Source organism: Pteronotus mesoamericanus, unplaced genomic scaffold (assembly GCF_021234165.1).
Source record: "Pteronotus mesoamericanus isolate MK-2021 breed Mesoamerican mustached bat unplaced genomic scaffold, CSHL_Meso_final scaffold_54, whole genome shotgun sequence".
Classification (NCBI taxonomy): domain Eukaryota; kingdom Metazoa; phylum Chordata; class Mammalia; order Chiroptera; family Mormoopidae; genus Pteronotus; species Pteronotus mesoamericanus.
In genome coordinates, this window is record NW_026555321.1 from 10,820,494 (window position 1) to 10,843,090 (window position 22,597).

The 22,597-nt window shown below is 38.6% G+C and overlaps 2 protein-coding genes across 4 annotated transcripts in view; one reads left to right on the forward strand and one right to left on the reverse strand.

Moving 5' to 3' along the window:
* The window catches only part of TOP2B (DNA topoisomerase II beta), a 64,106-nt gene extending 49,376 nt beyond the window's left edge, over nt 1–14,730 (forward strand). For both annotated transcript variants that reach the window (XM_054595039.1, XM_054595040.1), the window contains exons 28-36: nt 392–586; nt 1,822–1,966; nt 2,196–2,363; nt 3,964–4,168; nt 5,084–5,163; nt 6,367–6,477; nt 11,123–11,245; nt 12,734–12,828; nt 14,307–14,730. In XM_054595039.1, coding sequence (XP_054451014.1) covers nt 392–586; nt 1,822–1,966; nt 2,196–2,363; nt 3,964–4,168; nt 5,084–5,163; nt 6,367–6,477; nt 11,123–11,245; nt 12,734–12,828; nt 14,307–14,474 — 1,290 coding nt within the window. In that variant the 3' untranslated portion in view covers nt 14,475–14,730. The remainder of the gene's footprint in view (nt 1–391; nt 587–1,821; nt 1,967–2,195; nt 2,364–3,963; nt 4,169–5,083; nt 5,164–6,366; nt 6,478–11,122; nt 11,246–12,733; nt 12,829–14,306) is intronic.
* Nucleotides 14,731–14,788: 58 nt separating this feature from the next.
* The window catches only part of RARB (retinoic acid receptor beta), a 162,094-nt gene continuing 154,285 nt past the window's right edge, over nt 14,789–22,597 (reverse strand). For both annotated transcript variants that reach the window (XM_054595042.1, XM_054595041.1), the window contains exons 6-8: nt 18,850–19,054; nt 17,880–18,038; nt 14,789–16,341 (exon numbers count right to left, since the gene is read on the reverse strand). In XM_054595042.1, the coding sequence (XP_054451017.1) occupies nt 16,145–16,341; nt 17,880–18,038; nt 18,850–19,054 (561 nt within the window). In that variant the 3' untranslated portion in view covers nt 14,789–16,144. The remainder of the gene's footprint in view (nt 16,342–17,879; nt 18,039–18,849; nt 19,055–22,597) is intronic.

Sequence of the window (22,597 nt, forward strand, 5' to 3'; positions counted from 1 at the left end):
CTAAAGCAGTAGTAAATAATAGCTTCATACTTAACAGAACTACCTTTTTGTATGATTTATTAGGATTCTGATGATATCATATCACCAGAAATCTTGATTCCATAATGCAACATAGGACTCTTAAAATAGGAAGGGACCATTGAAGCCATTTAGTTACTTCGCTCTTGTATTACAAATGAGAAGCTAGTTAGACAATATTAGGACTACAGTGCAGGTCTTCTACTTAGAATTATTATATTTGCCATTATTTTAAGATTATTTGAAAGGAAAACTTTATTTCTTACTAAGTGAATAAAGTTAGTTTTGATTTTTTTACACATAGGGGTTGTCTTTTCTAATGAGTTATTTGTGCACCTGTTCTCGCCCCACCTCCTTTATAATTATATTTCAGAAAGTGGAAGCGCAAGAACGAGAAGATATAATGGCTGGAATGGCTGGAAAAGCAGTAAAAGGTAAAGTTGGCAAACCTAAGGTGAAGAAACTTCAGTTGGAAGAAACAATGCCCTCACCTTATGGGAGGAGAATAGTTCCTGAAATTACTGCCATGAAGGCAGATGCCAGCAAAAAGTTGCTGAAGAAGAAAAAGGTATGTCGTATCTCTTGCTTTAGTTCATTGGCATATGCCACCTTCATAATGATGTATATATGTATTTTAATTTTACTGTGCCTTATCTCAGGTACTGGCACTGTCACCCATCACTAACATTAGCCAAAAGTCTGGGAATTTTCCAATTTAATCAGTAACTAAATCATGTTGACTGCTTACGAAACAATTCCAAAATCCATCTCCTTATCTTGGTTCCCATTGACATATCTTCAGGGATTCTTGTTTTCTCTGAGATAATTTAAACCAGTCCTCTTAACTAGTCGCACTGTATCTAGTCATCTAATCATAATTTCTACCTTTCTCCACTTTATTCCTTTCAGTCTTGTCTCTTATTACCAGAACGATATTTCCAAAAAGTACAATTCAATTAGTCTGCTTATTATACCAATCTTAAAAGCTTTCAGTGACTTCCTACTGACTCCACACAGATTCCTGTATACACTCATTTAGCTCCTTCTTGCTTCCCTGTGTTTCTGTATGATTAAACTTTCTTTTCATCTTGCCTTGAATCCTAACAGACTATCTGCAATTCTCTAAACGATGTGGTGATTCATGCCACTGTGTCTTTTGCTAAGATGGTCTGTCTTCCTTCCTTCTCCTCACCCAGCAAATGTGATTACTTTAAAAGCCAATCAGAAAGGTCCTCCCATGGTGTCTTCCCTGACTCTGCCCTAGGCAGAGTTGCTCATGGGTCATTGTGAGACCTCTCTCTATATGTTATTTGTATTGTAATGACTTGTTCTTACAAAGAGAGAGAAATCTCTCTCTACTTTGTCTTATATGCCTAGCAGTGCATAACTTGTGTTGCTTATTTTCTGTCGATAATCTGAAGATTTTTTTCCTTATATATAGAGACCAGAGCTATGCCAACTTAGTTTGCAGATACCTTTTGACGTACTTAGTTATTGGTCTGAAATTCCCATTGATAATCAAAACTGGCTTTCTTATTTTTTATGGTTTCTTTTAAGTAGCCATCATCTCATGGTGCACACCAGATTACAGTGGAAAGGAATACCACTTGCCACAAATACATAAAGTAAAATATGGTCTGATCAAAGTCATCTGTTAAGACCGCAATAGAAGTACACTTAATTATTTTTTTACTGATCTAATATGAAGAAGCAATCTATTGGCTGGAAACATATCTCTGAGATACATGTTGTTAATTTAACTTTTATTATTATTCATGGTTTGATTTTCTTTTTAATGTGTAGGGTGATCTTGATACCACAGCAGTAAAAGTAGAATTTGATGAAGAATTCAGTGGAACACCAGTAGAAGGTACAGGAGAAGAAGCATTGATCCAGTCAGTGCCTGTAAACAAAGGTCCCAAACCCAAAAGAGAGAAAAAGGAGCCTGGTGAGGATTTGTTACAAAGGTTTTCTGTGTGAAAATGTGTATATTCAGGGTATAACTAGATTCTTTTGATTGTGTTTTTTTCCTAATAGTTTAATGTCTCCAGTGTTCATGAACATTTGTTATTTTATAAAGAACTTTTCATTGTAATAGTTTTACTTTTGCTGTCGGCATTTGTACAGCATTTGTACAAATATTAACACATATTTCATTGTTGTTCTTTTGGTTTTAGGTACCAGGGTGAGAAAAAGAAAAGCACCTACATCATCTGGCAAACCTAGTGCAAAGAAAATGAAGAAACGGAATCCTTGGTCAGATGATGAATCCAAGTCAGAAAGTGACTTGGAAGAAACAGAGCCTGTGGTTATTCCAAGAGATTCTTTACTTAGGAGAGCGGCTGGTATTGTGATTTATTTTATATTTATTTTAGTTTTATTGTAGTTTGACTAAGTTAGTATTACTTACATAAGTTAGTATTATTAGTATTACGAATATTACTAAAGTACTAAACCAAAAGTTACAGCTCACAAAGACAAAAATTACAAAATGATCTTTTCTGACAAAGTTGGACATAAAACAAATTTCCTTAAAATGAATCATGTATTTTAAAATTTTTTATTAAATTTATTGGGGTGACATTGGTTAATGAGATTAGATTTCAAATATACATTTCTGTGATACATGATCTGTATAATTGCATTGTGTAACCACCATTTAAAGTCAAATCATTTTCTTATTGATGTTTATTTCCAAGTTTGGGTTATATTTCTTCCATAGTTTGAAGATTTGGGATAAAAAATGTATTTTGGTAGTATGCCAAGAGTGACAGGTCAATAGAAATACTTCATAGTTGGTTTTTTTTTGTTTGTTTTTTACCCCTTGTATCTCTAATTCCCCCTTACTTTAGAAGTGAGATTCTGTGCACATAGCATTATTTAGATAACTGCAGTCATAGAGTTAGGCTGCACAACCCCTTTTTGTTATTATGTATTACTGTTAAGCATGTGATTTGATCCTGTCTGAATATTCATTAACCTGAAGTCTTCAAATAATTAAAAACCGATGAGTGTCCTATGTCATTCTCAATGTTAAGTCCTGACTTATACTTGAATGATACTTCATTATAGTTGTTTTACCTCTGGGAGATACTTTTCAAATTGTCAGGCCTTAAATTCTTTGGCTCTCTAATCGCAGAGTGATGGAATTTCTTTTTCTAATGTGTATAGGCAGTACAATATATGTGAATTTTTAACATATATAACAATTTACATAAAAATTAAATTTTTCAGAACCGTATGTATGCTTTGTCCATATATCTAGAATGAAGTGAAAACTTACATAGCATCCAAATTATTTTAAAATTTTATTTCATAGCACGTGTTAGAAATTATAATAAAACTTATTTGTATTATACCAGTGTGCCTTTCCCTATAGTTGGTATCTTTTTTCATACATTGTATTAAATTACTGTCTTGCCAATTTATTTTGAGGTCTTACCTCTGCTTGTTCTTACTCATCTGAGAAATTACTATCTGTTATTTTGTAGTAAAACTACTATGAATAGAAGAAAATTTTTATGCAAAAGGTTAAGAGAAAGATTAGCATTTTCTAAAGAGTTGTACGATTTGTCTTTTGTAATTGCAGATATGGAAAATCTTATATTCATAGTCACTTTTACAGTGGCCGTAACGACTACTTTCCTGAGTAATATTTAAGTATAACAAGCAACATGCTAATAATTAATCTTACCAGTTTATGCTTTCCTAACATATGCAGCATTTACCTTATAGCCTCCTGGGAAGTACAAGATAGGTGTTAATACTATCAAAATAATGGAGGCTGCAGTTGTTGGGTTTCATTCTCTAAATGCTTGTCCTTTTTTTTCCCTTGAGTTTTTTTTTGAGAGATAGCTGGAATATTTTTCAAATGCATTATTCCTCATAATATTCCATGTGGATAAAGCTGGATTTGATTTTAACCTTCTTTCACTTTTCTCCTAGCTGAGAGGCCTAAATACACATTTGATTTCTCAGAAGAAGAGGATGATGATGCTGATGATGATGATGATGACAATAATGATTTAGAGGAATTGAAAGTCAAAGCATCTCCCATAACAAATGATGGGGATGATGAATACGTTCCTTCAGATGGCCTAGATAAAGATGAATATACATTTTCACCAGGCAAATCAAAAGCTACTCCAGAGTAAGTAATGAAGCAGCTGCTGTCCAGTTATATGGTACGGTTAGTTGATTAAGCTCTAAGAAATTGTTGTTATTCTAGGTAAGGTCCTCCATATGAAGCAATAAATTTTGTTAATAATGCAGCTATTTACATAACTTGCTATAGTTTAGAACATGGGTTGGCAAAATTTTTTCCATAAAGGGCTCTATAATAAGTATTTTAGGCTTTGCAGGCCGTAAGAAAACTATAAACAATTGTAAAAGAGCTAATGTAGCTGTGTTCCAGTAAAACTTTTTGTACAAAATAGGCAGCAGGCCTGTGGGAGATAGTTTGACAACCCTTGGTTCAGAGAAAAATAGCAACTCTTTAGAAATGGAAAGTTTAGTGTTCTTTCCTAGCTTTGGCTTTGATTGATTTTTCTTGCCCCTGATGAGTGTGAACACTAACACGTAGGATGTGAAGTGTGTGAACTATTTCAGATTCTTTAAGAAAATATTTTGCCACCTACTGTGAAGAAGTATTTTACCAGTTGCAGCCTAGGATTAAAAATAGGATTATTGCTTACTCTGATGGAGAATCTGACTTTCTCCTTGGATTTTTGCCAATGATTTACTAATGTTAAATTTTAGAATGGTTCTATCAACCATAAAACTTAATTCAGTGATATTTTGAATAACTGAACCTTCACTCAGTTCCCATTCTCTTACATTAAATCATTGGTTCGTCTGGTGTCTGTGTGTATGTGTGTACACATTTGTGCATAGAAAAGAGGAAAAAGGTTTGGTTACTGTAACAGAGAGAAACAATGAAAGAACAAGATTTTGTTCTGTGATTATAATCCTGCAGTGTATGTTATATATAATTTAATATATAATTTATCAAGGTTGAAACAGATATTTAAATTATATTGTGGTGTTTAACTTTTCTTTCTAATAGAAAATCTTCACATGACAAAAAAAGTCAGGATTTTGGAAATCTCTTCTCATTTCCTTCATACTCTCAGAAGTCAGAAGACGGTATGCTTCTTGAGTCTTTTGATTGGTTATTTGTATTATTGCTATGATTTAGTGGAGAGAAAAAAAACAGTAGATATATCAGCTAGGCCATGATTTAACCTTCAGGATGTTTCTATGAGTAGATAACTTACCTTCTTTTTACATTTTCCTCAATGTAATAAGGTTTATGTACTTTTCCTGAGGCGATTCCCAACTACTTGGTCAAAATAGGCATTGTGGATAGGCAGATGCTAACTAACCTGTATATGTGTAGGAAGTGTGTATGTGGGGGGAGTAGTGTTTTAATGAGAGAAAAAACATAGAAAAAAATTTTGGAAGATCGAAATCTGATTTTCATGGCAATGTGATGTGTATGACAGTTCTTTTTAAAGTTACAAGGGTAGCAATATGCAGATTTGTTTTACTAAACCCTAGTGGCCAACAGACTAAAACTTTCATAGAAGCAAATTTAATCAGGGTGTATGTATTTATTCCCTATATTTTTGTGTATGGAATTTTTAAGGTCAAAACAATCTTGTTAGATTGAATTGACTCACTTGAATTTTTTAACACATACATACAAATAGACAGATATACAGAGATCTGGTACAAGCTCTATATGTATAGATAGATATGCATATTGACAGCATATCAAAACACTTATATAGTCATTTTAAGGGTAAGAGTCCCTATTTTAGTGTCAGAGATGGAGGGATGGAAGGAGGAATTGGTTAATATAATTAATTTGAGTGTGAAAGTAAGCCTACATGCCTTTTAAATAAATCTTCAATGATTTAATATTGACTTATAAAGATGAATACTCATTCTTTTAGGTTGGACCATTATTACTTATATTAATAGCATTAGATGTGTAAATACTAAAATAATCACATTTAGAGCTTTTTCATATCTCATTTTAAAATCATCAGTATTTATTTTTGAATTCGTCAGTTAACTTTTGAATAATTAGCACTTTGGACTATTAAAAATTCATTACTCTGTGCATTTCTATACTGTTTTACAACAGAGTTAACTTTTTTGAAATATAACATTGTTATATTTTTTATTTTCAGCTATTTGTATATTGTGGATTATAGGATCAATAGAAACTTGTAAGATCAGTTATCTAGCTAAAGAGAAGTCATCAGTAAAAAGAATTAAAGTTTAACTATTAAATGGTCCTTACAGAATCTCTTTACTGAAAAAAAGCTTTGTAATTTTTAGATTCAGCTAAATTTGACAGTAATGAAGAAGATTCTGCTTCTGTTTTTTCACCATCATTTGGTCTGAAACAAACAGATAAAACTCCAAGTAAAACAGTAGCTGCTAAAAAGGGTATGTACTTATGTTTGATTTTTGTAAGCATTGCATAAACTGTGTAGTGATAGTTAACATTAAAGGAAATTTAATATAATTTGAAACTAGTTGCACAAGGACAATGTTTCTAGTAGCCTGATGGTGTTACCAGGTAGGGCATGCCTTAACTTCTCCTGTGGAATGATTGGTCAGTTGATTTGGGGGGTCCTCTTTTTCTTTTTAAAGATATTTATTTATTGAGAGAGAGGAAAGGAGGGAGATAAAACATTGATGTGTGAGAGAGACATTGATTGATTTGCCTCTTGCATGCTCCCAACTGGGAATCTGGCCCACAACCCAGGCATGTGCCCTCATGGGGAATTGAACCAGCAACCTCTCGGTCCTCAGGCCAGTGCTCAATCCACTAAACCACATCAGCTGGGGCCTCTCTGTGAGCCATATAGATAGTGTCTTTCTTTTTCCATAGCCTTAGATTGTCTATAAAACACTAAATTGCTTCATGCATCTGTTACTAGTACCAAGGTATATACATACCTTGGTGTTTTTTAAGGAGATAACTAATAGTGCTTTGTTTCAAAGATAATTGCTACTTACACAGCAAGTAAACAAATAGTATGGACTATCCCTTCAGGATCTTAAAAATGCACAATAGACAACACTATTGTAGACACACAACAATAAAAGTCCCTACTTATTCTGAATGCACTGACATTGTGGTAAGAAATTGGCTGGCTCCAAGAACCTCTCTAGCCAGTGCACTGGGTGCCCTGCCCATATCCTCTTGCCTTTACTGCTTCAGTGCATATGGGCCAATGTCTGTATTTCTTTATCCCGGAACTTTCTCTTTATTGCTGTGCTGCAATATTAACATTTATCCATCTGCAGCCACCCTCTACCAGTAATTGAGGAAAGCTGATCTGCAAGTATTTTAGAGCTCTTGCCCCTCTGGGATATGTTTTTCACTTTGGCTCCAAGAGACAGACTCCTCATGGGATTAAGCTCCCGCACTGATGACAGGCTTGATGTAACTTATCCATTACTGGCGGCCCTCTCTTCATCGCCTCATTTTTTTTTCCTTTTTTTAAGTCAATTTTGTTGATTATGCTCTTTACAGTTGTCCCATTTTTTTCTTCCCTTTATCCCCCTCTGCCTTGCACCCCCCATCCCCCTGCATTTCTTCGCCCCTTAGTTCATGTCCGTGGGTTGCACATATATGTTCTTTGGCTTCTCCATTTCCTATAATATTCTTAACCTCCCCCTGTCTATTCTGTACCTACCAATTATGCATCTTATTCTCTCTACATTTTCCACCATTCTCCTCCCTGCCGCGCCCCCCCCCCAATAACCCTCCATATGATCTCCATTTTTGTGATTATGTTCCTGTTCTAGTTGTTTGCTATGTTTTTGTTTTTTAGGTTCAGTTGTTTACAGTTGTTTGTAGTTTTTGGTCGCTTTTTTCTTAGATAAGTCTCTTTAACATTTCATATAATAAGGGCTGTGATGATGAACTTCCTTAACTTTACCTTATCTGGGAAGCACTTTATCTGCCCTTCTATCCTAAATGATAGGTTTGTTAGAAAGAGTAATCTTGGATGTAGGTCTTTGTCTTTCATGACTTTGAATACTTTCCTGCTTTTTGCCTGTAAGGTTTCTTTTGAGAAATCAGCTGATAGTCTTAGGGGAACTCATTTGCAGGTAACTCTCTGCTTTTCTCTTTAATCTTGGGTATTATCTTTAATCTTGGGTAACTTAATTATGATATGTCTTGGTGTGTGTCTTCTTAGATCCAACTTCTTTGGGACTCTCTGAGCATCCTGGACTTGCACATCTATTTCCTTTGCCAGATTGGAGAAATTTTCCTTCATTATTTGCTCAAATAAATTTTCAATTTCTTGCTTTTCTTCTTCTCCTTCTGGCACCACTATGATTCAGATGTTGGAACGTTTAAAGTTGTCCCAGAGGTTCCTGAGTCTCTCCTCATTGTTTTGAATTCTTGTTTCTCATTCTGTTCTAGTTGAATGTTTATTTCTTTTGTTTCAAATCATTGACCTGAGCCCCAGTTTTCTTCCCTTCACTGTTGGTTCCCTGTATATTTTCCTTAATTTCACTTTGTATAGCCTTTATTTCTTCCTTCATTTTGTGGCAGTACTCAGTCATTTCTGTGAGCATCCTGATTACCAGTTTTTTGAATTCTGCATCTGATAGGTTGGCTGTCTCCTCATTGCTTAGTTCTTTTTCTGGAGTTTTGATCTGTTCTTTCATTTGGGCCTTATTTTTTTGTCTTGGCACACCTGTTATGTTGTAAGGGGAGGAGCCTTAGGTGTTAGTCAGGGTGGGGTAACCTACCTCACTGCTTTGTGGTTCCGTCTTTGGGGGGGGGGTCAGAGAGGGAACAATGCCACTTGCTTGGCTATTGCTCCACCTTCCATCACTTCCCGTTACCCACAAGCAGATTGTGCCCTTTTAGGTGGGCTTGTTCTAGGACCCCATGGGCCTCTCCAACAGACTCTCCTGCGAGACTGGGAATTTCTCCTGCCGCCACAGACCCCACAAGTTTTTACAGCCAGAGTTTTTGAGGCTTTACTTCCCCTGGCTGGAACCCTGGGTTCTGTGGTTTATCTGGCTCCCCAGTTGTTTCTCCCAGGTTATCCACATGCGAATGTGGAGAATCCCCTCCTCCAGTTGGCCACCTTGCTGTGAGTCCCCTCCACCCCAGCTTCCCGTCTCCACCCCTCCTACCAGTCTGGATGAACTTCTCTTCTTTAACTCCTTGGTTGTCAGACTTCCATGCAGTTTGATTTTTCTGGCAGTTCTGGCTGTTTTTTGTTTTTAAATTGGTTGTTACCTTTCTTTTGGTTGTGTGAGGAAGTGAAGCATTTCTACCTATGTCTCTTTCTTGGCTGGAACCATTGTCTCATTTCTGTATTTCCTTTGCCTCCCAAATAAATACTTGAGTCTTTGTTGTAAAATCAGTTTGGATCTACTTCTGGGGAACTCAAGACAGGCCCTATAATTTCCCTTCCAGTATCTTTTTTTTGATCTTCATATTAGTATCTTATAACATCCCTGATAACTTGGCAGCCAATTAGTTCTTTCAACATATCAGCTTGTTTCCTGAATCAAGCTATTCACTCCTATTTAACTTAAAGAATCAGAGTTTAGCATTAACTAAAAGTATAGCATAGCCCTTGCTAGGTAGCTTAGTTGGTTGGAGCATTGTCCCCTACACCAAAAGGTCAGGGCACATACCTAGGTTGCGGCTTTGATCCACAGCCAGGGTGCATATGGGGGCAACTGATTGATGTTTCTCTCTCCTCTTCATTCCTGTATCTTTAAAATCAAAATAAAATCCTGAGGATAAAATACTTATCTTTGGGTAAGGATGAAGGAGGAAAAAAAAAAAGGATAGCTTGTCACACTGTCCTATTTGGTTGTTATCAGCAATTGCTGAACTCGCATTGTGTCAGTTGACTGGGTGACTCCTGTGTGGTGTCATTTCAGGGACCCAGCAAACACTCAGCATTCCTCCAGAAATACAATTCCCACAAAATAACATTTCAAGGAGAGGATGCATCATGTCCTTCTGAGGGATCACGTATAAATTCCAAATTACATAAATTATTATACAAGTTAAAGTCTGTAGCTCCAATAAGTTTACAGCAAAAAGACTGCTCTTAGCACTCAGATATCTGACCTAATATTTGCCCAGCAGAGCTGAACGTGCCACCTAACACTGCAAACCTGGAAACTCTTCCAAAGAAAAAAAGTGGTCCCTAGAACACCCAGCTCTGCGAAGCCCATACTTCTGCCAGGAACTGTGCTGGCTGACAAACTTGTGGTAGATTTCAGTATGAAGACTCAGAGAAAAGCCACATATCTGTGGCTGCCACTCTGCCATAAGAGCCATGGGCTCCTCCTATTGCTCTAATGAGGGGCCTTAGCTCTAGCATCTTGCTGGGCCTGGGAATATAGTTTCCATAGATTTAGTGCGGGTCTTTTGTTTTAATGGAAAAGTCTGTGGTTAATTCATTAATTTTTTTTAAGTTAGGTTTTACTAATCATACAAATGATAAGTGATAATCAGTTTTCAGATAGACTGCAAATGAAGCTGAAAAACAAGATATATTTTTAAAACCAAATTCATCACATCAAAGGTCTTTGGGTCTATTGCCTTTTCTAGAATTTTCATATTCCTTTCCACATAAAAATGTCAAGTCTGAATTTCAACTTAATGAAAGAAAATCAATTTCTATTCTTGGTATTTGAGGGTTCCATAAAAATGGTTTTATTCCTCTAAAATATTTTAAAAATTAGAACTAAATCTGTGGTTATACTTGGGTTATAATTAATATGTCAAATAGGTTTTTTGTCTTGACTATGTTTTTACGTTTCTAAAAAGTTACTGCTTAGTTCATTTTAATGGTCCTTATTCAAAAACATCTTACTTGAATTGTCAAAAGGCAAATTTTGCATAATTAAATAAAAGCATTTTATCTATGAGAAATTGTTTGCCTTTACATTGGCAAGTGGAGAGAGTTTTATTACTTAAGGCTACTCAGTTTCGTATCAGCTGTAAGAAATTCCATTGTTTTAGGATTCACTTCAGCTTGGTTTGTTGGTAAGTATATTACATTGATCTAAGCAGTGGAAATTTGCTTAATAGGAAAACCATCTTCAGATACAACCCCTAAGCCCAAGAGAACCCCCAAACAGAAGAAAGTAGAGACTATCAACTCTGACTCGGATTCAGAATTTGGCATTCCAAAGAAGACTGCGACACCAAAAGGTGAGGATATATTTGTATAACCCTCACACATGCCCTGTGGAAAATATTTAGTCTTTTACTCATTGAATTTAGAAAGACAGGGTACCTATTCTATTTTAAATTGCTTTATTCCTCAGCAAACAATGTATCTAAGAATCAGTACTGAGTTAAACCAAAGGGAAAATCAAGAAATTGGGGAAGAGGTTAAGCAAGCAATTTGCATATGTAGGAATGGTTCAGACACTCCCAAGGGCGGGGACGGCTCACTGGAAGTAGTTATTAAAAAGGTGGAGGAGAGCGCGACACCCACTGGAGTAGGGTGGGGCTCCGAGGACCCTTGACCAGAGCTTTTTACTGACCTGGGAAATGTAATGGCTGCGCTCAAGGCCCCAGGAGGGCACCAGCGCAGGTTCTCCTCCCTGGTATCCCCTCCTTGCCCTCAGAATCTGGAAGGTACTTACAGAGGCTATAAAAAATATGTAAGACATGGCTTTCTCTAAGGGTGGCTGTTCAACCTTTTATCTAACTGACAGATGTTACTGTGTTTATTTTATTTCTCCAAGTGGCAGTTAGGATAAGGAGATACAGGCCTACAGGGAAACAAGGAAGAATAACAGGGCAGAAAAGAATCCTATGACTGGAGAGTCAGTACTTATTATGGTGTGCATGGTGTGAAACCTTTATAAATACAAAAATGCCATTTCATTGATTTATTTGATCGGATATGACATCCCAAGGTCATCTGGGATGTCTTTTCTTACTGGTGTAATATAGTTGGTCATAGCTCTTAAAGAATTTTTAAAAAGTTTAGAATTGCAATTTAGTTCCATTTTCTTTACCTCACTGTAGAATGGAGAACATTTAAATATTACCTTTTCTCCTTCTTCCTTCAGTGATGAGAATAATAAGTTAGGTAGATCTAAAAATAGGCTGCCTATGGTAATTCTGGATCTGCGAAGGAATGTAGGTTTGACAGTTATTGCCTGTTTAACACTGGGGGGGTTATTCTGAGATTGTGCTGCTTAAAGTGGGACCTGCGATTGGTTGTTAACTAGTGTGTGATAAGAGAAGTAAAATTTAGAGTAAGAATTTAAACCTTTATAATTTGTGTTAAGAATGCATGTATTACTTCTCTAATAATTTATATTGTATTTTTAAAATTATTGGTGTATAGCAAATTAGAAACTAAATTTGTTTTTCATTATATACAATTTAAAAAGCAGTCTTCTGAGAGATTTATTTTTCAGGCCCAAGGAGAGCGTGTGCAAAATGCAGATGTTTTCTTTTGTGCAGTCAGTAGGGGCTTGGTCATTAAAATTTGTAATGAAGACCTTCCAATTAGTTCAAATTTGTGAAATACTCTTTAGTCACGTCAGCTCCAGAATTGACATGATGCTGCCTAATTGTTTCTACATGTAAGAGATCAGGGCATGCCAAAGAAGTGATGTTTTTATCTTTTTATAATGCACTTGACCTTGGGAGAAAAAAAACCCCTCTATCATTTTTAAGGTAAAGGTCGAGGAGCAAGGAAAAGGAAAATATCTGGCTCCGAAAATGAAGGCGATTATAACCCAGGCAGGAAAACATCCAAACCAACAAGCAAGGTAACCAGGAGCATCGTTGTAATGCATGGCTTTGTTTAAAATGATCTGTAACTGGTTTAGTTTGCTTATTACTATTGGGTTGGCCAAAAAGTTCATTTAGTTTTTCCCATATGATGGCTCTAGGAGTGCTTAGTTGTCTTCAACCTCATTCAAAACAATTTTTTTAGATTGTATTGTGACAGCTGTCATATCTGTGTGCATTTAAAAAAAAATTTGCCAACATTGGTAGCCATTTTGATATTGAAGATGGAAGAACATAAGCAACATTTTCGGTGTATCATGATTTATTATTTCAAGAAAAGTAAAAATGCAACTAAAACACAAAGATTTGTGCAGTGTATGGAAGAGGTGCTGAGACATGAAATGTGTCAAAAGTGCTTCGTGAAGTTTTTTGGGACTATTGACATTTTGGCTGAGTAATTCTTTGCTCGGGGGGCTCTTATGCACTAGATGTTTAGCAGCATCCCTGACCTCTGCCCACTAGAAACCAATAGCAGGAGACAGCTGACATACTCAAAATATTCAAATCAATAAAGTTACTGGTGAAAATAAAAAATGTGTCTTTTATTTAATGGAAAGAAACCTAAATGGACTTTTTGGCCAATCCAATATGTCTTCTAATAGCTTCAACTGTATACAAGCCCCATGAGGATAAAGAAAGATCCTAATTTTAAAGAATTATCCAAGTCCAGATCTATATAATCAGGGTTATTTTCTCAGATGAAAAGCGGTATAAATTAGCCTACTTGAGTATTTCATCTAATGAACAGTAGAAATTGTATATTACCTATCTGAAATATTTTTTTTTTCAGATCAAATAAAGGCTATTTATTTGATCAGGGCTAATTTTATTTTTTTAACTTGAGTTCATTTGACTGTGGCTTATTTTCCCAATTAGTCTGACACTTGTCCAGAAATACAGTATCTTTTAGGTAAACAAAAAACAGCAAATGGCTCCCCCCCCTTTTTTCCTTGTCTAGTCCATTAAAACTTAAAGTACAAACATGTGATTTTAGTCTTGTGCTGCTTTTTACATTGCCCTCTTCCATCCATCCTTCTCCTACACCTCTGTTCCATCTTGGCGACTCTCTGCATTTTTATAAACACAGTGTGCAGTACATACTGTGCATAAGTCTTGTTTTTCTGTCATGAACTCATGGGTACTTACAAATTAGACAATTTGAATTTTTACTAATCTGCATATTTGCTGAGTGATATATAAAGTCTGAAAGAAGTATTACAAGATCACTAAGGTGGCAAATTATTACACATAATCCTTTTTTCCCTTCATAAAAATAAACAGGTAACTGGTCTTACCCTTAAGTTAGCATTATAGTTCTAATTTTAAAAGCATCGTTATTTATAATTCCCAAATGTAAATGAAGTATAAGGAATGCAGATTCTTTTTAACACTAGTTTTTTTTTTTCCTTTTCTTAACTTTGGGGTTTTAAATCTATTGTTTAAAAAAATGTTCTAGAAACCGAAGAAAACATCTTTTGATCAGGATTCAGACGTGGACATCTTCCCATCAGACTTCACTTCTGAACCACCTTCTCTGCCACGGACCGGTCGAGCTAGGAAAGAAGTAAAATATTTTGCAGAGTCTGATGATGAAGATGATGTCGATTTTGCAATGTTTAATTAAGTGCCCAAAGAGCACAGAAACATTTTTCAACAGATAACTTGTGTTGTCTTTTTGTCTTTTCTGTCTCAGACTTTTGTACATCTGACTTATTTTAATGTGATAATGTAATTGATGGTTTTTTATTAATGTGGTAGGCCTTTTAACATTTTGTTCTTACACATACAGTTTTATGCTCTTTTTTACTCATTGAAATGTCATGTACTGTCTGATTGGCTTGTAGTATTGTTATAGACTGCCGTGCATTAGCACAGATTTTAATTGTCATGATTGCAGACTACAGACCTGCTTTTTGAAATGAAATTTAAACATTAAAAAATGGAACTGTTATCTCTGTCTCTTTACTGAAAATGAAAGTGTAGTGAAAGCTCCCACACACCTTTAAAATAAATATATTTTATTCTTTGCCAGGAGACTCCATGGAAAAAGGTAAACAGTATATGAACATAGAAAGCATTGTTAAACAATCTCAATGTACAAACAGAGCCAGTGAAAGTACATCACAGACTTGCTAATATATCAAAAAAAAAAAAATCCACTAGTGCTTAAATGAGAACTAAGAAACTGACACTTGTATCTTTTAACCACTCTACCACAGCTTTCACTCTGCTTCATAGTGATTGAACAAGGTCAAAGAATGCATCCTCTGCCCATGCCTTTGAGAGTTAGTTAGTGTTAGCCCCTGGGCATCAAGAAGGCTGGAAAACACCCCAATATCAGGCATGAGTCAGGAAGGACACGAGAGTTACATGGTACAGGTGGTAGGCCAGCCTGTTAATTATACCAAGGAATTTCCCTAATGGCTTGTGAATTAGGTAAACAAAAACTTAACACTGAAAAGTGTTTCTGCCTTGGAGGCTATCATTACTGTAAAAATGTATCTTCTTTAAAAAATCGTGTAGTTATGTCATTAAACAAGTAATAAACCACTTTTAATTTAAAGTGACATTAACAATTGAACAATGACATTTGATTAACTGAACTGGCAGTTACACTGATACAGAATTCTCTTCTGCTAGTACAGTGAATTTGTATACTTTTACTGGGCAACATGAAATAAAATATGCAGTTTGAGAGCATCAGAAAGAGCAAGGACAAGCTTCCATACTAACTAAATTAGAATATCTTTAGCCTTATCTTGTCATTCTGTACAATAGTCCCATTTCCTTACCTTGCTGTCTCGGTTATTCTGTGAAGGCAAGACAGTTATTTCTTAGCCGGACATGTACAGTAGTCTGTGTCATAACCTCGGTGTCTTGGCTATTTTGAGTATGCAAGACAAAAGGAAAGCACCAAACATCCAGTATAGAAAGAACAGAGCCATATTTCTGTATGTACAAAGTCTTTAGAAACTTAACCAGGGGTAAATTATTTTGACTGGGTCTTTGCCATGCAATCTTGAGTGTTCAAAGAGGAAAATAGAAGCTTTTAACTAGTTTCTGGTTGCATGAAATGGCTGATTTTTAGAATTTAAGAAGTTTGTATTTCTAGGTAAGTTAGACAGATGAGGAGTATAGTATATATTGATACATACGAAAACTTCTTGGTCCTTCTTGAGTTTTAATATATTTTCAGTCCAAAAACTAAGCAGCAGTAAAAATGTTTTTTTTCCTTGCGTTTTAAATCCCGGAACTGAAGGTACTGGGGAATGTTTGAAGTGGCTGGGAAGTGTCTTATTGCACCAGCGGTGACTGACTGACACCGCTGTTTTCCACTGAGCTGGGTGAGATGCTGGGACTGTGCTCTGCTGTGTTCCCACTTGAACTTGGGGTCAAGGGTTCATGTCCTTCAGAATTCTCCAGCATTTCCTGAATGAGAGGTGGCATTGATCCAGGAATTTCCATTTTCAAGGTAATTACACGTTCTGCACCTTTTAAAAAGAGATAATAGAAATCTGGTAGAGATAAGGAGTTAAGCTGAATAACTAAGGATCAACTTTCATCTGCTTTAAACAAGGGTGAAAATTGTGCTACCAGTGCTTCCCAGAACCTATCCTGATTTTACAACATTAAAATATTTTTAATTTTATCGATAGAAAAGTGCAGCGATACGGTGTCATGTTTAAATTTGATAATTCCATGTCTCCATTTCAGGAAACAGTATCAGTATGTATTTATTTAACATACTTTACAAAGAGGAGACCCTGATAAAAGACGAGAAAGAGTATGTATCTTGAAAATGAGACAGTTGAAAGATACCAGTAACCAAAAAACAGGGGAAGTGATTTGAGTGATAAAAATGTGGCAATTACCAACCTGATACAGGACTACACTGTCCAATGTGCTATTTATATTTAAATTTGTTAAATACAATTAAGAGAACAGTGCCTCAATTGCATTAGCTACACTTCAAGAGCTCAAGAGCCACATGTGGCTTGTGGCTACCAAGTTGGACAACGCAAAGATTACAGGGTATTTCCATAACCACAGCAAATTATATTAGCACTGGTTTAGTTACATACAGGAAATGACTGTATTAAGTTAAATAGCCTCACTGTTTTACATTAAAAACATCATAATTACAATAGTCAATCACTGGTATCTACTGTTTGCCTCTAATGATCCTGGGCTAGGGATGAACTCAATATCTCATTGAAGAAGCCTTTTAGGAGCTCAGGGATTGAGACTCTTTGTCAAGCAAGTTTACTGTTCTTCTAAGTACTCCAAAACTTGAACTTTGTTCCTTGGCTCATCAAGGGACAGAGTATGCTAACGCGGAAGGAGAATGACAAATAATATTTGGTATTAGGGATGGCTACTGAGTTTCCTCTACCTCAAAAAACCCTATGCTGACCATCAACTGTGTTAGGGCTCTGGGAATTTCAGTAATTGCTCAAATTGCCACATAAACTGAAGATCACTAGGCAAGGACTGTACCTCTCAGGAAGGCAAGAATTTCCTTGCTTAGAAGTGGGCAGAAGTAAATCTGCCCAAATACAAGAGAGCAGTGGCTACACTGACTAAGAAAATTCACCAATAACAATTACCCTAAGTGCTATTCATTTTTCTTGATGTTTGGATGTTCAGGAAAACCTAGAGCCAAGTTTAAATAAACCAGAGCATGCGTGGAAAGCTGGAATGAAATGCGTAAAACCAGCAAATTAAAAAGCCTGTTTGTTACAGGGTACATTCTCTTGAAAACCAGTTTTCTGATCTTTACTTGTCTGATTTTTAAATAATATAAGCATGAGTAGGGTCACGTTTGAGATTTTCTTTTTTTTTTTCTTTTTTAAGGGTGGATACTATTTTAATTCCTTTTGATTTCAATGAGAAATACCAAAACAAAAACAACAAAAAGGCAGTTAATATCAAACATCCTGAATTAAAACATGGGGTTTAAAAAAGCAATACAACCTGGTTGGGACCACAAGTTCCAGTTTTGAATACAGTGCAGACTCAGAGGACATACCTTTAGCGCTGATGCTGCGGAGATCAGTGATTTTCATTAAGATCTTTGGAAACATGTGAGGCTTGCTGGGTCGTCTCTTTCTGATATAAATTTTTAGTGCTTCCAGCAATGGTTCTTGTAGTTTATCTACTTTTGTTGGTTCTTCAAGGTCCTGGCGGTCTAGATACCAGAAATCAAGTATTAAACAATTAGTATCGGGGCAGCAAGAGTTCTCACTTGCCAGGCTAGAGGGTTTCTTCCATTTCTCCTCTTCCTTGTTCCTACTATGACTTTTATAATTTGATAATTCAATCACATTCACAAATTTGAAGATACATGCAACTGCTTTAGGCAGCAATACTTGAAAATGACTGTTCCCCTTATTGGTGGAAGGTGCCTTTGGATGGTTTGTTGCCTCTGTCTCAAGGAGAGAGTTGCTTCTCACGACCAGGAGGTGTCACTACTGAACTGAATTAAAAAAAACCTTGTGCAGGATGGTTAAGAAAGCCAGGTAAATCGGCCCCTAATTAAAGCCATTACTTTCTAACCACTTACGATTCAGCCTCCTGCGAGCTGGTAGGGGTCACTGCAAAGAAGAAAGCCTTATTTTATCCCAGTCCTTTAAGGGCTGGTAGGGGGGCTAACCCACTGACTTACATTCCCAGCCATTAAATTAGCAAACAACACACGCAAGTGTCTTGGATCGTCATTAAAATGTCCCTAGGCAGTTTATTTTACAACAGTCTGATCCTACCTTAAAAAAAGGAGCCCTGTAGCAATTGGAGCAATAGCATTTTGATATTTCAGAGCAGGAGGATCCCAAATATGTTTATTTAATTTAGACCAATATGGCAAAATGCAACAAACCCCAAGCATGCATGCCTGGCTTTATTCACGTGTCTGTCCAAGTACAGTAACTCCAAAATGGAGATGAAGTTTTCCCCATAAATGGCAAGTTAAGTTGCTCTAGGGTTGTCTGGGTAGATGGTACCTCCACAGATTAAGCAGATGGCACTGAGAAGGCCTGTTTCTGTGTCGTCCATTTCCAAAGGCAGGAGCTGGTTGGCAAAGGTGAACACAAGGTCAGTCAGAGGACCAAATCCAGCATTGTGCATCTGAGTCCGATTTAGGGTAAGGCCATCTGAAAAAGTCATGGTGTCTTGTTCTGGGGTATACCTGGTGCAAATTCTAAGAATCTGGAGGAAAAAGAAACAACACTCAGATTTGATGGATGATCAAAGCCAGCCTGTCCTGGCAGCATCAAACGGATCCAGTCAGCAGGAAACTGAGGATGTCCCAGGTGCTGCCCTCCTTTCGGATGTTGAGTGTCTCCTCCAGCCCTTTCACTGACAGTTTAGAAGTCAAAACACTGGCTCAGGTTTACTTTAGGGAATAATAAATAGGACACGAGAAATATCTGTTTGACTAAAAGTAACCTCGTTGAGTCAAATAAACATTTACCAAGTACCTACTTACAGCCTAGGCACTATGCCAGGTGCTGGAGATTTAAAAAAAAAAGCAAGCCTTGGATGGTGTGGCTCAGTTGGCTGTAGTGTCGTCCCATAAACTGAAAGGTCACAAATTTGATTCCCGGTCAGGGCACATGCCTAGGTTGTGCATTTGGTCCCCAGTCGGGGCATGTGCAGGAAGCAACAGAGATAGATGTTTCTCTCTCACATCAATGTCTCTCTACCTCTCACTCTAAAATCAATAAGCATGTCCTTGGATGAGGATTAAAAAAATGAATAAGATTCTATTCTTATTTTTTAAGAGCTTACAGCCTATCAAAAAAATGGAGGGGGACAACATCTACCATTTGTTAAATGTTTAGTGTATATCAAATGTTACACATGCCCTACGCTCATTTTTCAAACGACTTGGTACAGTGAATATGGTCACACAGTTCTACAGACATCTATAATATAAGGACCCAGCAAGAAGCTGGGGAGTTCAGAAGGAGGAAAGCTCAGCTATAGTCAGGAGGAATCAAGAGCAGATTGATGGAGAAGAGGCAGCATTTTAAGAAAGCCAAGCTGTATCGGTAGAATTTCTATAGGCAAGATCTGGGTCACCCTGCCACAGTCTGCCAGTCCTACCTGAATGTGCCCCTGATATATGGTCCTGCTGGCGACCCTAGGACACCTGCTACCAAGGAGTCCCCTGCTCATGGCACTGTGCCTCTCGGTCTCTCTCAGAGCACAGTAACTCCAAAACGCCTATCTTCTGTATACAGACAGCCCTGGCTCATGCCCCACTGCCCTATGGGTCCTGCCCGGCTATAGGGCTCTGTGCGTTTCAGAGCACTCACCCACCCAGAAGCACATCTGTGCCAACCACTGTGAACCTGCCAAGCAGGGTGCCACACTTGACTGCTCCCTCTGCAAAAGGCTGGGAGCTTCTGGAAGCACAGGGAGAAATTACTCCTTCCTGGACAGAGGTGAAAACCCAGCAGGTTGAGGGAGCTCAGTGTGTCCCAGATGCTGGTGCTCAGGTGATAAAAAAGTCTGACTCCAGTGTCTTCTTGGGAAGAAGACAGCTATCTCCTGAGGACAAGGATGAATAATTAGCACTCTTTGTCTCCAGCAGAGAATGAAAGCTAATGTTTTACTGATCACCAAGTACATGCCAGCTACTCTGCCGCATGTGTTTATATATTCCCTAATTCTCTGGTCAGCCCGAGAGAGAAGGGCTAGTACCACCCCATTTTACAGATGGGGTTACAAATCCGAACAGCTTGTCCTGGGTCATAGAACACCTCAGTGGCATGATTTGCTGTCTGTGTCTAGTGCCCATGTTCTTACCCTCTGCAGTGAGCTGACCAGCACTGATTTAGACATCAGCCCTGTATGTCCCCTGGGCTCAGTGCCTCTGTGCAATGCACAGCCTGCACAGCTGTTTGTAGAGGCCTACACGGTTCCAGAAGCAAGTGGCTGGTGGCCTGAGGCCTAGAAACAGAATTCTACAAACTTTACTTTGTATCTAAATCAAGGCATGGTCTCAAACCTACTCATGATCCTATTGCTTGATCACGTGGCACAGTGAACTGGAAAGCAACCTGTCATGAGTGTGAATCGTTACCAAAACATCATGAAGATTCCTCTTCATTGGCTGGGGGGTTGTTTTCGGCTCTTAGATATTTGCCCAGGACTCTGAGCCAGCCCGGCTACTACCTGAGTCCCCGATGGGCTGACCTGCTGCACTTCATCTTGATAGTGGATGGGGTAGGAAGCCATTCCCAATGTCAGAGCAGCAAAGGAACCCGGCCTTACCTTCCCCAGAAAACCCTGGGAGCTGAAGTGCGGTGCTCAGGACCCTACAATAACGGCGCCGGGGCAGAACGCAGGACTCCCAATGCCAGGCCTTCGACCGCCTGGAGGACCACGAGGGAGTGCTGCCTACATAGGGGGCGACCCTATGATCCCTACCTACGGGCAAGAAATCCCCAGACATGTGTGCCCAGTTTGGAAACAAATAGGTACTAAGGAAGTCTTTGCAGCTTTAGCACGTGGCTGAGATGTGAGTGCATGAGCTCTGTCTCTGCAAGAAGGAACGAACCCGGGCATTTGTTGGGGAGGAACAGGAAGCGAGGAGTGAAACATCTGTGAGCCGGCAATGGCTCGCTTAGAAACCCCAGTCCACACCGCAGCACACCGGCCCCTCCATCGCATTCTCTTCGGAAGGGCTTTCCTCTTGAAAAGGTGAAAAGTTATTCGGAGCCTGATGAAATATTTAAACTTTGTCCAGTTGCTTCTCTCCCTAGAAATTCCAAAACCAAGGACAAATGGGCTGTCCAGAGAGGAAGGAGCGTGGCCTCAGATGGAAGACTGGTCAGTGTCTTCTTTGACCAGGGAGCCGCTGGCCCAGCCGGGCTCCAGCCGGGCCCGCGGGGCAGCATGCCCCTCCCAGCCCTGGCACCGAGCGCTTCCGCAGGATTAATACGCCCCTTGCTAGAAAGGAGGGTATTTGGCCTGGAGAGAGGAACATGCAGACTCCACAAGATGGGTGAAAACTAGCCCGGGTAAGGCTGGCTCCCCCAGGAAGGCCCCGCTGGATAGCGCCGAGCTCTGCTGGTGGCCAGAGCTGCTTCTCCTCCGGGAAGCAGCGGCCCTCGCGTCCTGCCTTCAGCAGAGATAACTGAGTATTTTTCCACTGCTTTCTGCGTGCTTCCTGTGAGCACACTGCCTGCGGGTGCAGCTCTGGGAGGTTGGGTCTGAGCGCCTGACATCCCGAGGCAGAGCCAGGGACTCGTCCACTTCTCTCCTTGTCCCTGTGACCGCCTAACCCAAGCCGCCACTGCTTCTCTTTCCGTGAAGGCCTCTTAGCCTGTCCGTCATTTCCACTCCTGCGCTTGCAGCCACAGAACGCTGTTCACAACGTTCATCCGAGATGACTTCTCCTCCTCTGCTAAAATCCCTCTGACGGCTAGTAGTCATCTTTACATCCTTCAAACCAGGACTTCTTCCTGTGCCTCGCCTACCCCAGCACTGTCCCTCCTTCCCGCCCCGCCCCCAGCCCCGCTCATTAACTGCCGGCCATAGCGTCCTCCGTCTGAATCTCCACCAACTCCCTGTTGCTGCGAAGCATCTGTGCTGCCTGTTTGCTCCTGACCTTCATGTGGCGGCCTCTTCCTACTCAGAGCTCAGAGGGCACGGCGAACACGGCTTCCTAAAACCCATGCCCGTCTGTTGTAAAGCATGCCCCCACATTCATTGCTGCTAGTCGTTTCAAAGAGTGACGCC